A 16,862-nucleotide genomic window follows, 5' to 3' on the forward strand; every position below is an offset into this window, starting at 1 on the left:
TTACTTAAAACATAGGGGAAAACTGCAATAATAAAGTGATTATAGTTAGATATTAAGTACATACAACTCCAGCGGTAAATTTACGGTAAATGTTATTTAAAATTGATTGAATGACTCTTTTTTTGTTTCTTCTGTCATGATAACGAAGGCCGGAGTAAATTACAAAAGCGAAAAGACAGGTAGTAACGGTAAATATAGTCGTGTTAGCGCGCCTATGGATAAAAAATCGGTAAAGGGCGTGACCCCTACAACCCTCACATAAAATTATGTATTATACCATTTAATTAAACATCATTAAACGTTTTAATTGCGCCGAAAAATTAGGGATTTGCAATTGATACGTTCCAATTTGTGAGCAGTAGTTATTTTTTTGTTTAACCCCCTGAAGTACAAAAATAATAATACTATTTCTTGCTTAAATGCTCGACAGTTTAAACTCCAAATTTAAAGCCGAAATATTTAAGCCGCAAATACTCTATAAGCCGCATATTTAAAGCCTGCGGATCAAATAAGCCGACAATTTTAAGCTGACAATTCAAAACCCACAATCCCTAATCCTTACGTGGCTTTGAATGTTTAGTGTGAGTTTTTAACGACAATATTTGGCTAAAATATTCTTTTATAGGTAACATATGGGAAACCTTAACCACTCTATTTTGTTGTCCCATTTAGTAGTAAGCAAAGAACATTCAAAATATTATAAAACCGTATCTTCACAACTCCCATAGACAGTTGTTAATTGTTAAAACACGATCAGGATATTTGAATATTATGTGCTAAAGGTCTCCTGTCTTACCCCACCCTACTATATAACACATATTTCAATTATCACTTTTCGTACTCTGAAGACATTTAACGACAATTGCTCAAACCCATTGGTCTCTAATGTATCGTCACGACTCTAAAAAAGCGTTATTAGGAAGTAAAAATATGTGCTAGCGTTTTTATCTTACCCCGCAGTGCTATATAACAAACTCGCTTTGAATTGTAAATATTTAATCAAAACAAATTACTACACAACAAGTATCACGGGGCCGTGTAATGGGACAAATCTGGTCTAAACCCTAAGACGTATCGCGTGACTCACTGCAGAAGTGTAGGAACCTCACTCATATCCTCACTTATATAGAATATAATGTACATATATACAATGTTGGGGTAATGGACCAACTCTGGCTTAAACCTCAGGTCCCATATAGCATGCCTCACTGTAGGATCTCACCCAAATAGAATGTGCATCTTTACAATGTTAGGGCAATGGACCAACTTTGGTCTGAATCCTAGAACCTACATGGCATGCCTCATCGTACGACCTCACTCATATAGAATAGAATGTAGATATATACAAAAATAAAATGTTGGGGTAATATACCAACTCTGGTTCAAATCCCAGTTCCCATGATTTGGCTCACTGTAGGACCTCTCCCATGTAGAATAGAATGTGTATATAATCGGTCAACTCTGACCTAAATCCCAAGTCCCATGGTATGCCATTGTGTAGAACCTCACGTAGAATATAACCATACAGGTCTTATATGATTCATATCCCACATTATAAGATATCAATATTTAAACCAGCCTTTGCTTGGTAATAGGATGAATCATACGTGTCACCTATAGCATAATTTCAGCAACACCACATATGGTTCAAAATAAAGTTTCCGCCCACGCGCTTTCATACAAAAACAACAGCACGTCGTATATGTCATATATAATTATATGGTAGGGTAGGGGGAGATGGGATGCCTTTTCATTCCATTTTCTTGTTCCGTTTGGTAGTAAACAAATAACAAGGAGTTATGAAACCGTATCTTTACGGTTCCTATAGACTGCTGTTAATTGATCAGAACACAGCATCAGGATATTTAGATATTATGTGCTAAAAGTGTCCCGTTTCCCCCTACCCTATATATTATACATAACTATATATGCTGCGTTATTCTAAATGATAAATCTTACACCATAGGTTATGTATGATTCTATATAGGCTGCGTTTTTCCGAATGAATTTTAACAAAACAACGACACAGTTGATCTATATTAGGGAGGGTAACAGTGGCAAATAATATCCCATATTTCCAATCATATTTTGAACAATTAACAACGCGTTTTTTAACAATACTTTAACATTCTTTTACTTGTTCAAAATTCGTAAGCGGGCACGAGGTATATGATACCGAACACCCGTGTTATAACGACTGTCATTGCCCGCCACGTGAGGATAAATAAGTTACATTCATTCATACCTTAACATCGGGCACAAGGTGTATGAAACAGAACGCTCGTATTATAATGACTGTCACCACACGAGGACAAGTAAGTTATATTCATTCGTATATGGCCGAAACTATACTTGTTAATTACTGCTTTAGTTTCGCCCCACCTTAAAGTGACAGAGTGCTGAAATTTTTCTTTTGTTGCAATGTACTATAACGCTAGCGAAGTGAACATATTAATAATGCATTGCCCCACGACATACAAGAGGCGTCATGCCGCTTTTTCCAATACGGGATTGTAAATATTTAATGAAATTACCACGGCGGTGGAAATAGCTCGCTTCAGGTGCATACGTCGCACGCTTTGATGAATATACTAGGGTGGAAGAAGATGGGACACCTTTTCATTCTATTTTCTCGTTTCATATGGTAGTAAACAAAGAACATTTAAGGAATTTGAAACGTATCCTCACGACTCCCATAGACCGTAGTTAATTGTTTAAAAAACGATCAGGTTATTTGGATATTATTTGCTAAAGTTCCCCGTCTTTCCCATTCATACTATATATTTGAAATTCGTGATGATTTTAACTCCCCGCCATTTCGATATAAACATATATAAGAGCTCATACATATGAGACAGTTTGCTTCATTTTTAACTTGTACGTCTTTAATTTTTTTTGAAATACTTAAAATACCATTCATCGCTAAAGATGGTTTTAGTTTTGAGACCGAAACGTTTGAAGTGAAATCGTATTGTACATGGCGCGCTTTTCTTCATTTTAAAGTTAAATCTCTTTACTTTGGTCTGAATTTGAATTTAAGATGGTTTTAGTTTTAAACCAAAATATTTGAAATGATGACAATTGTGTCATATATATAGGCCGTTATGTTTGTATTGAAACAGACAATTTTTACATGCACTCACACGTTAAAAGTACTATCAAAATTTCGTTTACATTATAAAACCATATGTTGCGTCTTTAAAAGTATGTTGCGGAGCTATTCTGCTAAAATCCTGATATAACACAGTAGGGTGGGGGAAGATGGGACATGTTTAGCACATGATATCTAAATGTCTTGATCGTGTTTTAAACAATGAACAGCGGTCTAGGGGAGTCGTAAGGATACATTTTTATAATTCTTGCATTTTATTTGTTTACTACCAAATGTGGCGAGAAAATAGAATGAAAAGATGTCTCATCTTCCCCCAACCTACCATATGTTGCCAGCTGTTCTGCTGAAATCCTGATATAATATAATTTATATTAATGATATAGTGACCATTGAGTGACAGGTTTATATTCTTACTATATTGGATATTATGTTTCCCATTTTTGCGTTCCTAAAAATGAAATTATTTCTGTTCAGAGGTTTTAGTAGGGCGTGGTAAGGCGGAAAGCGTTAGCACATAATGTCCCATATTTGCTGTAATAGTGTAATATTTAAGTCGTTGCGTTATATTTTTGGTATCTTATAGAGGGCGCCATGTATATGACCAAACACATGTATTTGTCACAAACGTTCGATTTATTCTTTTGTTCTCGTTATTGATTACAAATAATAGACGACATTTTCCAGCTTTTGTCGCCCGTTAAAAAAATCCAGCGCATTCGGTCAAAACTGTTGTTTTAGCTGTATTGTTGGTATGATATTTTGACTTATATAGTACTGTGGGATAAGATGGATGCCGTTAGCACATAATATCCCATATATTACTGTGGGGTAAGATGGTTAGCACATAATATCCCATATATTACTGTGGGGTAAGATGGTTAGCACATAATATCCCATATATTACTGTGGGGTAAGATGGTTAGCACATAATATGCCGAATTTTGCAATCGCGTTGTTTAACAATTAGCAGCGCTAGTTTAGATAAAACAGAAATCTATAACCCCATCCTCAAAACTTTAAACGAACGCTGTTTAATTGTTCAAAACACGGTTAAAAAATGAGCATTACGTGCTAATGGTATCCATCTTACCCACAGTGCTATATAATGTATTGCTCTATGCCCTTAGATATCAAACGCTTTAACATATGCTCTCAACAGTAATAAAGCCAATTTATGTCGCCACATAGTTCATATTCCATCGATCTTACCAGGATGGCAGGTGCCGTTACACCAACGTCTGTATCCAACAAAAAGCGTGCGTGTGCTGCGTGTATGTGCCCGCGTAAAAGCGCAAGAAAAAGAAATGTGTAAAATCAATGCGTCTTCGCGAGACGGTTTTAATTATGACAGAGCTATACTATTTATTCAGTACGTCACTTAGATCCAGATAATACAGCGTAGATATAGAAACAGCATTGGTTTAAAATCTACAGGGTTTTAAATACGATTTTACTGAAATCCTACATTGTTGGTTTATAAGGTTCAGATACCGGTTTTATTTGTAACGAAAGTTGAGTGTATATTCTATATATGAGTAAGGTTCTTTAGCATTTAGAATTTCCAGGTTTAAATACGATTTTTACCTAAAAAAGTACGTTGGTAAAGTTAAAAGTATATTTTATATGGGTGAGGTCTTTTAGCGAAATATGGATATACATACGTATCATTTTTTCTCTTTTCTAGAAGGTGGTTTATATAGGTTAGAATATGCAGCTGTTTTTTAAAACCGATTCACTTTTGAGAGGTTATAAATACTGGCTTAACAAGAATATAGAAAAGCCTATTTAGCGTTTTACATGTACGTAGTCTTATGAAAGGTGGTTTTGAATGGACAAAAATTGTTAAATACGCTGACACTAAATGAACACGCGGCGTCATTGCCAGACGTTTAATAATAGTTTTAAAACAAAAACAAAGAAAATTCATAGAATTATACAACCGGATCCTCACTACTGCTTTTGTTAATTGTTTAAAACACGATTAAGATATTTGGTGTCCCATCTTCTCCCACCCCACTACAGTACAAATATGACACTCGGTTTGGTTGCTAAATTGCTTTCGATGGGTGTCGCTTTAAAGTGAATCAAATCAGTAAAAATTAGGTTCCAGACCGAAATAGCTTTAATTCGAGATCGAAATGTGAATTATTTTATCATTCGTTCTGAATCAATACTCAGATAGAGCTAAAAATACCCAAACTAATATTCAGCTCTTTTCCTCGTTGACTGTTACGTCATAATATCTCCGTCGCCATGACTACGTCTTCGTCCAATAGCGTTGAATAATTCATGGCCCGTACCCGTCTGAACGAAAGCACCGCCTCGGTTCTCGATTTTTGCAGTCACCCCTTTATTGTGCGTCACAGAAAGCTATATGAGTTTCGGAATTCGTGAGCTCGTGCTTTTTTCCCGTTTTCGCTCCCTAAGGTTCAAGTTAGTTTAAGTAAGTTAAAGTCAGCTCTAATTTTCGTCAGGTTTTAAAGGATTTTAGATTCCATATTATTAAACTTTAGCTGCGATAGAATGTTTGTTTAAATTGAAAATGAGAAATTGTGGCTTTTAATGATATACTCGTGTATAATACTTAATACTTCATAAAGTTAAAAAAAATAATCACCCACAAAGTAGGAATGTTGTGACTCGTAAGCTGGTACGAGGTGTATGAAACAGAAAACCCGTGTATATCGACTGTCGTTGCCCCGCCGCGCAAAAACGAAGAGAAATGAAATTGTATATTTGCTCAACCAAATGCATTCAATAGTACAACAGACTTTTAACGTTAAAATGCATAACATAAGTTGTATAGCAGACAGTTATGTTTTGTAGAAAAAGCATTAAATGACATGATGACAATACTTTTATATAAAAAGCATTAAAAGTTTACAAGTTTACATACTATCATGCAGAAACTAGCCAGGGTGTTCTTTGTTGGTGTTATTTAGTTGTGTTTTTCTTAAAACCCTGCTATTTCGGATGTCGTTTTCATAAACTAACACGTATATTAAACCAATTGTTACATTCTATATGGGTGAGGTTTTGTCAAAGATTTTTATTTAAGCTGGAGTTTACCCACACCTTAACAGCCATGCCAAAAATCATACGCTGTTTGTTCTCTAAGCATAAACGCGTAGCATACGAAATGTTTTTCAATAGGTTTTCTCCGCTTTTTGATTGAGCGCATTCGGGAAAGAGAAATTACCAAGCTATATACTCGTGTCAGAAACCAGTTAGACTCCCATGCGACTAGGCGACGGCAAACGTAGTTTTTCAGTGTCCGAATCTAGACAAGAAGTGTAATTACATATTGATTTTAATACTAGCTCCTTGTTTAAATACATCTGACTCTTATAGTTGGGAAGTACAGAGTTAGCATGGTAGGTTAAAAGCTTCGCAGAAAACTACGCTTCTTTTACACGTAAGTTGGTGTTATACTTAAGTTCTGTTACTATTCACAAAGTTACACTTTGCCAGTCTAATTTATGTATTGGGTACTTTATTTGTGTTAGATTTTTACATAGGTGGTAACTCGTAAGCGGAAACAGAACAGCAATGTTATCGTTGCCCGACACGCGTGGATAAACAAAAGTTACATTCATTACTTAATCTGCGACATGATACCAATATATAATTATATTCATTCATTCATTCATTCATTCATTCATTCATTCATTCATTCATTCATTCATTCATTCATTCATTCATTCATTCATTCATTCATTCACCTATTTACTACTGCATTAACCCATACTTAGTTACTCTGGCCCTACATATTAGAATTGGGGTTACTAAAACTTAAACAAACTAGATTGATGGATGTATCGATTAAAAAGCATGGCTACTACTAAACGCAATTTAAGCTGTTGATATAGGGTTTTTGCAATATGGCCATTTCCACTTTAATTACGACTTGATGTCATAAAAATATGATTTAAAGTCATACTTAAATTGTTTTCAAGGTATAAATAAATGATTCACGCGTGGCGGTGCAACAACAGTCGTTATAACACGAGCTGTATTCTTTTTTTTACAAATCGTGCCCGCTTACGGGTTACTATCTACCTGTCTCTAATTCAAATACACAACGTATATATACAAGCTTTATGACACAGTTTTTTCTATACTACACGATTCGTTGGGACTTGTTTTTGACTTTTAATACATTTTGTAACAGTCGTTACTAGTCTGTGCTCTGTAACATATTATATTAGAAATATAGAACTACATTTATACATCTATATATATATATACATGGTTTGTAACACAAATATTTTTACTTAGAATGGCTCGTTTTGCCGAAGAAGCTTACCCCAACAAACGCCAAAGGGGATTCCCCGGTGGCGGGGGCGGGTTTGGGGGTCCTGGGGGCCCCAAAGGACGTAAGGGGCGGGGCCAAGGTGGACCTTACAAAATGACCCTTGCCCAACAAGCACGTACGATGTCTTACTACAATCCAATCCCAAAACAACAGAACTGCATTACTGCCAATCGTTCGTTATTCGTGTTTGGAGTTGATAATGTTGTGAGGAAGTTGGCGAAACGAATCATAGAGTGGCCATATCCTTTGATATTCAATGGGATTTGTATCTATAGGTTATATTAGGGCGGGGAAAGATGGGACACCTTTTCATCCTATTTTCTCGTCCCATTTGGTAGTAAACAAAGAATATTCAAAGAATTATAACACCGTAGCCTATCTTCACGGCTTCCATAGACATTTTTTAAAACGCGACAAGAGTGTTTAAATATTCTGGTCTTCCCCCACCCTACTCTATATGTCAACTGATTTTATATTTCATAGTATTTGTAATCTCCAGTAAGTTCCACATTTAAATAGTTTTGTGACCTATAATTAGTTATATATAGTAGGTTGGGGGAAGATGCGACACCTTTTCATTCTAATTTCTCGCCCCCTTTGGTAGTAAATGAAGAAAATTCAAGGTATATAAAACTTTATCTTCACGACTCCCATAGACCGTTGTTAATTGTTTAAAACACGATCAGGATACTTAAATATTTTGTGCTCAAGGTGTCCCATCTTACCCCACCCTACTATATAATAGTTCTAATACTATGCCGTTTATTTTGTAATGACTGTAATTTACGTCAAATGATTATATATTTAATGGGATTTGTAATATATATGGGTATTGTGTTTGATAGTTTGTTATCTAAAAGTGGGTTTTACATTTAATGTTTTAATCCTCACGACTAGGAAATACGGGGCAGTATAGGCTAACGCTATCTATCTCCCCCTACAGTACTATATATAAATCATGGATTATTTATTTGCATGCCGACAGTACGAATACTGTCTAGTCGGTCTGTTACGTTTGAAAATCGTAGTGAATTGTTCGAATCCGGTTCCACTATGTTAATGAATACGTTGTGGTCTCTGCCCTCCAAATGCGGACGGGTGCCAGTAATTTTAACGTCTTGTGTGTAATTGATTGCTGCGCTCGTCTGTACGCTTTGGCGGCCCAGAAGTGCTACACTGGTCCGCATCCAACCCCCTATGGCACAGCTCTCATGAATTATAAACACCGTGGCAGCTACGGATTATCAGCGCTGTGCCGAAAGCTCTAGAACAGGTCCCTTCTGGAACGTCTAGATTTTCTCTTCCTTATATCTGTTTGCGTTGCCGATTTTCGCCGACCCAACCCGCCCGTATTACACTTGTATATGAATATTGCCCACAATCGCCTCAAGTTTTAAGAAATTAACGGTTATGTATATTACTGTAGGGTTAGATGAATATCGTAGCATATTATACCCCATATAAGAAAAATATACTATTTTACACCTTAACGATCTTTAAAAACGTTTGGCTCAGAACTGTAAGGGCTCTCACTTAACTCCGTCCTTACATAAGCGTTTTGTTGGTAAAAAAACCTGTAATTCTATTTCGCTACATTGTAAACTAATTGGCCCATCTTAAAATATGGCTGTTGTAAAATATATGCAAATATATCCTTTATTTATCATCATATTATTAGTATTTAAAATGCAAAGATTTCCTTAACTAATTGCTCACTCCGTTTGAGTATTTAATCCTTGCAACGATCGTTGCTAATTGCATTGTGCTCGCTCTCGAGGAACATCTAGCGGCAGGAGATAAAACACCCAGAACTATACGTTTGGTGAGTTCTTAAACCGGTAATGATTTTTTAAATTGTATTTTTTTAATAAAAATAGTTATTTTTGTAGTATATGAAACGTTAATTTTATTCCAACGCTTCTTCTTCTTCAAAAATCACGTATGACCCTATTAGCGACGTAATCAATGACGTCATTGTTTTTACAGGAAGGTACAGAGCCATACTTTCTTGGTATTTTCATCGTCGAAGCTGCAGTTAAAATATTAGCTTTGGGATTCGTATTACATAAAGACTCGTACTTACGTTACGGGTGGAATATAATGGATTTTACCGTCGTAGTAACTGGGTAAGCGGAATGCTGTTACTTAAATGGTGAATGTAGCTTATTTATCCTCGATCGCATGGCGGGCCAACTATAATTATTATAACGGGTGTTCTGTTTCATACACATCGTGCTGCTTACGAGTTACCACGTATGCAACTTACTTTATCCTCGCATGGCGGAGTAATGACAATCATTATAACACGGGTGTTCTGTTTCATAAAATGCCTGCTTCCGAGTTACCACGTATGTTACTTTGTTGGTACTTGTTTGAACCTACGAGTAGCATTTGTTAAATAGGAAGACAACTTATCTATTCCCCTGTTTTGTATTCCTCTCGCACCATCGTCTTATGTTTCACATTAAAGATTTATAACACGTAGTTTCCCTACGATATTCTCGTGACTTGGACTTCGTTAGTTTGTGCGATGTTATAGTATGATTAAGCAATGGCAGAGCAAAACGTGACCATTGAGTGTATTGCAAAATATAGGACTGTAACGTAGCTTCAATATAGATACAGAGCACACGTTATCGTGCACTTTACCAGAAATGGTTTTAGAATTTAAAATTTTCTTATATTTTATGATCATTTTTAAACTAACATGATTGTTAATTACTTCAAATACTCGGTGATCTTATTTTTTTAATTCGTTAGTTTCCGCGCTTTCGTAGATTTTTCATTGAAAGCAACCTTTCTACGTTATTTTTGCTTTTATTTTAAATCGAAAAACTTCTTGCAACCAAAATCGAAAAACTCCCAGCCACTCTGGGCCTTAGGTCACTGTGAAATCGAAATCGTATGATGAAATGAAAAGTAGAAAGTGGGCCGTCGAATTTTGAGCGCTGCATAATTTATGAGCGCGCGCCCACGCCATATGTGAAAATAATAGCGCTACAATTATTACCACACACAGTACGCGTTATACAGTTGATTAAAACACACGAAGAAATATATGTATCGCGTATTTTCTGGCACATTTTGGTTCCTTCCCGCCTGGACGTCAATTGAAAGATCGCGTATACACAAACGTCGTAACAGAACACAAAGTAACATACATGGTAACTCGTACGCTAGCACAAGGTGTATTAAGGCTCGAGTTAAAACGACCGTCGTTTTCCGGCCACGCGAGAATAAAGTAAGTTACATTCATTCATAAGATTCCGAATATGCCTCGGTAAGATGAACATCGTTAACACATAGTATCACATATTTTCTAATCGTGGTTAACAACGCTCGTTTATACTCATAGTCGTGAATGTACGGGTTATATAATTCTGTAAACATTCTATTTTTACTATCGAAGGGAACCAAATGATAGAGAAAACATACACCTTCTTATCCCAGCCTAATATACTCTGTATTTTAAACATATTCCCAGTTTTAAAACGCTTCTAACTTCCTAGGTGCGTTACGTACTTTGACACTTCTCTCGGCTCTGGTTTTCAGACGCTTAGAGCCGTTCGCGTACTGAGGCCACTTAAATTAGTGTCTGGAATTCCAAGTAAGTGATTTTTAACATGTAACTTAATGTAGGCTTATGAGTTCTTGACAGGACATTTACCAGCAATTGATCCTACCCTAGATTAAATAAGTTACGTCCATTCGTTTATTTATTCCCACAGGTTTACATTCTTTAAATAATATGATCTTTTTTAAAGGATAAATAAAAAAATGGTATACATTTTCAAGGTGTTACTAAATCCATGTTCCTCTAATCAGGTTTACAAGTCGTGTTGAAGTCTATTATGAAAGCCATGGTACCATTGCTACAAATTGCCGTACTTCTTCTGTTTTTCATCGTCGTTTGCTCTATCGTTGGTTTAGAGTTATACATGGGAAGGTTTCACAGGACCTGCTACAGTAACTCTACAAGTAATTCCTTATTTTTGAATACTGTAAACAGTGTAAACTATTACACATGCAAGCGGACATGATGTGTATGAAATAGAACACCCGTGCTATACGGACTCACGTGTTATAACGTTGTCCAGCTATGCAAGTGCATAGAAGATACAGGTTTGAATCTTTATGGTGCTATCATGTTCAGTGTGTTCTTGGGCAAGACACTTAACAACAGTTGCTTCAATGAGTTGTATAAAACAGAAGACTGTGTCAGAACGACTGTAATTGGCCACCACGCAAGGATTAATAAGTGTCATTCATATTCTGAAACGTGTATGAGAATAACCAAATCAACATATAAAAATATTTAACTAGTATAGGCTACTAGTAATGCATAAGCGGGTGTCACCCTAACTTTCTGAACATTTCTCCTTTTTTGCAAGTTATATAAAGTTTTCTACACTTCTAGATAAAATTATCCGAGACAACCAAATATGCAGTGAGGATAATTCTGCAAGTTATGGGAAATATGTTTGTGAGAATGGCTCCTATTGTGGTGACTGGCCCCTTGGTCCCAACCATGGAATAACTACATTTGATAACATTATCTTCTCCATGATGACAGTGTTCCAATGCATTACAATGGAAGGGTGGACCGATATCTTATATTTTGTAAGTTTTTGTTTTGATTTTCTGTTGGTCATTTTACAGAAGTAAACGATACACAGTACACACCCAATTTTTCGACCATTTTGCGTATCATTTTAGTTAGTTTTTGGCCATTTTGGTCATTGCTTTTAGGCATTTTATTCATGTAGTAACTAATGACAATTTAAAAAGATAATAATTGCAATAATTTATCAATTTATTAAACGAAGCGGACCAAATTCATATTTTTTAATTATATATGCATTAAATTGTTGGTTTCTGCCATTTTGGTAATGTTTTTTCAAGCATTTTTATTAACCTATATATTAAACTTGGGCGATTAGGCTGATGATGCTACAGGAAGTATTTACAACTGGGCTTACTTCATTATGCTCATCATAGTCGGGTCTTTCTTCATGTTAAATCTTGTGCTAGGTGTACTTAGTGGGTGAGTCCAATCACACATGATGCATTCATGTTGTGATGCTTTCATGTGATGCATTCATACTGTGAGGTTATCATGGCGTCATAGCAAAAGCTTCACGCAAGTTTTGGTGGCATGAGTTTGTTGCGAAATTTTGATGTCATGATTTTCATGAGACGTGAACTTCAAAATTATCATGGTTTTTATGAGACACGAAATGTATGATCATTATTTCATGAGCATGAAGGGAAAGAATGCTACCAACCACGCCATGACTTGTGCATGTATTTTTTACATGCATCAGCAGTGTTATTGGTATAGTAGACATTACAAAGGATGCTGCAATGCATACAAACTAACCCACTTGTTTTAGAAAGCAGTCTTACATAGATGTAATATATCATTACTAACACCTAGTGTTTAGAGATTAACTAACAATTACTCTAAATAATCTCAACTAATTACAACTAACATTAAGATTTACAAAACTAATGTTAAGATTACATTTTACTAATAAAGTTTTTTGAAATAATGTTTTTCTATTATGGGCAATCAAACCACTGGATGTTTTTTGGCACTACAGACTTGGTTAAGTTAGTTTTAAAAGTTACACTAATGGTGCCATCTGAAACACAAACATGGTGTCCAAAAAGTATTTCCAAGGTGTATGAAACAGAACACTCATGTTATAATAACAACTTACATTGCCCCGCCATGAGAGGAGGTTGCCTCTATCTAAAAGTACATTGTCAGCCATTAATGCTCCCCATTTAACCCTAGGCTGTGGACAGTGACGGATCCAATATAGTGAATCTCAAAATCACCCATATCTTATTCTTCTCAATAATTACGCTTGGTTCATTTGGCTTGTTAAACCTTGTGTTCGGCGCTTTAGCTGCGTAAGTTGACAGTACCTGATTAGGATTTGTAAAAATGTCTTAGTTGGTGTAATTGGTCCTAATTGGTTAGAAATACTTGTATTGAAAAATAACTGTTAAGTCTAGTAGAAATTTCTTTAGCTTTAGTATAATTGATCTTAATTGATAAGAAATACTTTCATTCATGAAAGACTTGCGTGCCTTGGTGTAGATAATGTAGCATTGGAAGTGTAGATTGAGGTAAATTAAACACATGGTAATTTATGTTTTATTTAACTTTATTAGTTGCTTTTTCTTGTAACTTTCCCAAACATTTTGCATTCTCCATAATTTTAAACTTGTAAGCAATGTTACTTTCTATTTATTTTATTTTGGGTACCAGGGACTTGGCGTTTAGACAAAAGTAAACCACTTTTAGACCCCATTGCTTAAGTTCAATTCTACTTTAATATTGAGGTTTATAAGTTGCATGGTCAATGCCTTTGAAATTTGTTTGACACTTTTTACATGTTTTTATTGCACCAAGTTACACATGTTTTTTTATTGTTATTGGTATTAGGAAAAGCTCATATATGTTATGCTGTATGCCACGGTTTTATTCTTATTTTGCAAATTTATTTCAATCACCTGCCGTTCCAATGTTTACTACCACAATACACATGGCAGCAACTCTGTAATGCATAAATGTCTGCTAAAAATATCCCAGACCGTCTTAGTAATCTAGTAAATGCAATTTCCATACTCAGTCCAACTTCTTAAGTGGTGTTAGGTATACTGACACGTACTTACATATTGTCTGACGTTTAAATTTAATGAAAGACAAGGTGTATGAAACAGAAAACCTATGTTATAATGGCTGTCGTTGCCCCGCCATGCAACAACAAACATTCCTTCAAGTTAGTAATCATATTTAAGTTGAGTGATAATATATTTGAATGGATTTATATTTAAGTTTGTGTTATTTCAATGTGTGTAATAGAGTAGTGTCAATGAATACAGCATGTTCAATAGCATGACAATGCATGGGAATGATTTTGTTGTATTATGTATAACACTCGGTGTTTCAAACAGATCAAGTACAAATATCATATTAGTACCAAACCAAAAGTATGAGAAACTGGATAACCGATTTGATCTGTTTAAAATACATGCTTAAGTATAGTTTATGAGTTATAATAAAAGAATAAACCATTTTTTTCCAATCTATATTGATAAGGTCTTTTGGAAAGGCACATCTAAGAACCAAAAATTTAAGCCAAAGTTTTCCCATTACCCCAGAAAAAAATATACATTTTTGAAAGCGTTTGGTTTGTTCTTTTATAAGTGTTTTATTGTAAACTTTTTGGAAAATTTCACACCTATTCATGCTGTTCCCATTACCAGTGAGTTTGCCAAAGAACGAGAGCGTGTGGAAAATAGAATGGCATTTCTAAAGGTAAGGAAAAAACAGCAAATGGACAGAGAACTGGATGGTTACCTAGAATGGATGCAAAAAGCAGGTCAGTTTGGATGGTGATATATATTTCATTAGTTTGTATGTGTAACTTACACTTGACTGTTTTTTAGAGTCATTTCTATATTCTATAATAGTTAATTTACAATGTTGTAGTTTGTAAATGCTGTTTTTCAATATACTACAGTTGGTTTGGTTGCCCCTACTTTGTAGTATGTGCTTAAACTGTCTGGTACAGTTCAACCGTTAATAGGCAACTAGTGCGTGCACCAAACTTAAGGTGCCGGTAGCCAAGACATTAATCTTAAAATAATACAACCAACAAAGTGAAATTGTGACAGAATTGTATGTCTAATTTTTACTGCCTCCCCACTTCAATAAAGTTAAGTGCCTATGGCTGAACCATCATTTCAGTAACAGTTAAGTAAATCAGTCCCAGCATTCATCATCATTACTTTTATGCCTTTACCTGGAAGTAAATTGACACTTAATTTATTAGTATTGATACCTGTATTTACAGCTCAATAAATCACCGGTTTATTTCTGTTTTTTTATAATAACTTAGAAAAGCTGTTATCTTAACTATACCTACATATTGCGCTTGTATTTGTGCTAAGTTCAATATGGTGTATATAGGCATTACATAAAATAACTAACTTGTTCAGGAATGACATAAAATAACTGAAATTTAGGCATTTTATTAAACGAGTAACTTCTAATAGAATACGTTGTTTAATTTACAGAAGAAGTAATACTAGCTGAAGAAGACAGAACACTTGAAAAATCTGCACAAGAAGGTGTGTGACAACATAATAACTTTTATAAAATATACTTAATAGCACTTATATTGTGACTGTAATTCCATAATGACATAGGGCAATGATAGTCATTATATTATAATTTGTCATTCAACTTTTATATTTGTTTTTTTTATTTGTTTTCTTATATTCTCAGCTCATCGCAGGAAAGCAGCTTACCGAAAGAGCAAAGTGGATTTATTGGATTCTGCAGAAAGTTCATTCACAGATATTTCAGCCACTGTAATAGGTAGGATATGTCAACATTAACATTTGTAATATGATAATACTGTAATATAATAACCCTGAAATATGTTAACACTGTATATCTTAACACTGTAATATTTTAACACACGATGATTAACTCTTTAATGTGTTAATGTTGCAATATTTTAACGATGTTATATGTTAACACTGTAATAGGTATGATGTTTAATGTCTATGTTAACAATTATGTACTCAAAAAAACTCTTTCCGTTATCAAAATTGAGGAATATGTCAACTTTGGCCTAAATCCTAGCGATCCACACAGTAGGGTTTTACCTTAACATTTTTACCACAAATGTAACAGGTAACAGCAATCGTTTTACGCGTTCAAATCCGAACACTAAACCAACCAATACCTGCCTTGCCTGGCTTTCACATAAAGAAAAAAGATTCAGGTAAGAGAACTGTACAGTGTATGAAACACTTGTAAGTACATTATAAGCCTAAAAATTTTGTTAAAATTTAGTATAAGTTTAAATGATTTATAGAAATGACAAGTATCAATACTAAATATGCACCCACACTGTTAAAACAGAGTATAACATATCAACTTTCACAATAGACCTTACAGTATAACTTACAAGAGTATAACCTGAAACTCTGAAACTTAAAATAGACCTTAATGTAACTTACAAGAGCATAACTTAGAAATCTGAAACTTAAAACAGACCTTACAGGATTACAGTATAACTTACAAAGTATAACTTTAAAATCTGTAACTTAAAATAGACTTAACATACAACTTAAAATGCCCACTCTTATTTAGAGTAAAATGTCGCCATTTGGTCAAATCTCCTGTGTTTTATTGGATTGTGTTATTCCTTGTGTTGCTGAACACAGCATTCTTATCAAGTGTTCATTATAAACAGCCTAAGTGGTGGGAAGATTTTCTATGTGAGTATTCAGGCATTGGCAGTATTGGTTTAGATCTGAATTATTATGAAGTTATTGTCTAGCATAAAGTGTGACAGTGAGTGTGACATGTATGAGTACACCATGTGCGTCTGGTGTATAAGAAGA

The 16,862-nt window shown here is 34.8% G+C and overlaps 1 protein-coding gene across 12 annotated transcripts in view; it reads left to right on the forward strand.

Annotated features, from left to right (window-relative positions):
• The window catches only part of LOC149725807 (voltage-dependent calcium channel type A subunit alpha-1-like), a 47,289-nt gene that overhangs the window by 8,058 nt on the left and 22,369 nt on the right, over positions 1–16,862 (forward strand). For 10 of the 12 annotated variants that reach the window (XM_089891435.1, XM_089891436.1, XM_089891433.1 and 7 more), the window contains 12 exons: positions 7,391–7,665; positions 9,143–9,249; positions 9,414–9,553; positions 10,937–11,034; positions 11,253–11,405; positions 11,845–12,047; positions 12,368–12,471; positions 14,709–14,824; positions 15,522–15,575; positions 15,733–15,825; positions 16,147–16,237; positions 16,609–16,736. In XM_089891435.1, coding sequence (XP_089747561.1) covers positions 7,391–7,665; positions 9,143–9,249; positions 9,414–9,553; positions 10,937–11,034; positions 11,253–11,405; positions 11,845–12,047; positions 12,368–12,471; positions 14,709–14,824; positions 15,522–15,575; positions 15,733–15,825; positions 16,147–16,237; positions 16,609–16,736 — 1,562 coding nt within the window. Of the gene's footprint in view, positions 1–5; positions 6,528–7,390; positions 7,666–9,142; positions 9,250–9,413; positions 9,554–10,936; positions 11,035–11,252; positions 11,406–11,844; positions 12,048–12,367; positions 12,472–14,708; positions 14,825–15,521; positions 15,576–15,732; positions 15,826–16,146; positions 16,238–16,608; positions 16,737–16,862 lie in introns of those variants that run through there. The other 2 variants (XM_089891439.1, XM_089891443.1) reach the window with 2 other exon arrangements.

Source organism: Ciona robusta, chromosome 13 (genome assembly GCF_009617815.1).
Source record: "Ciona robusta chromosome 13, ASM961781v2".
In the NCBI taxonomy this organism is placed as follows: domain Eukaryota; kingdom Metazoa; phylum Chordata; class Ascidiacea; order Phlebobranchia; family Cionidae; genus Ciona; species Ciona robusta.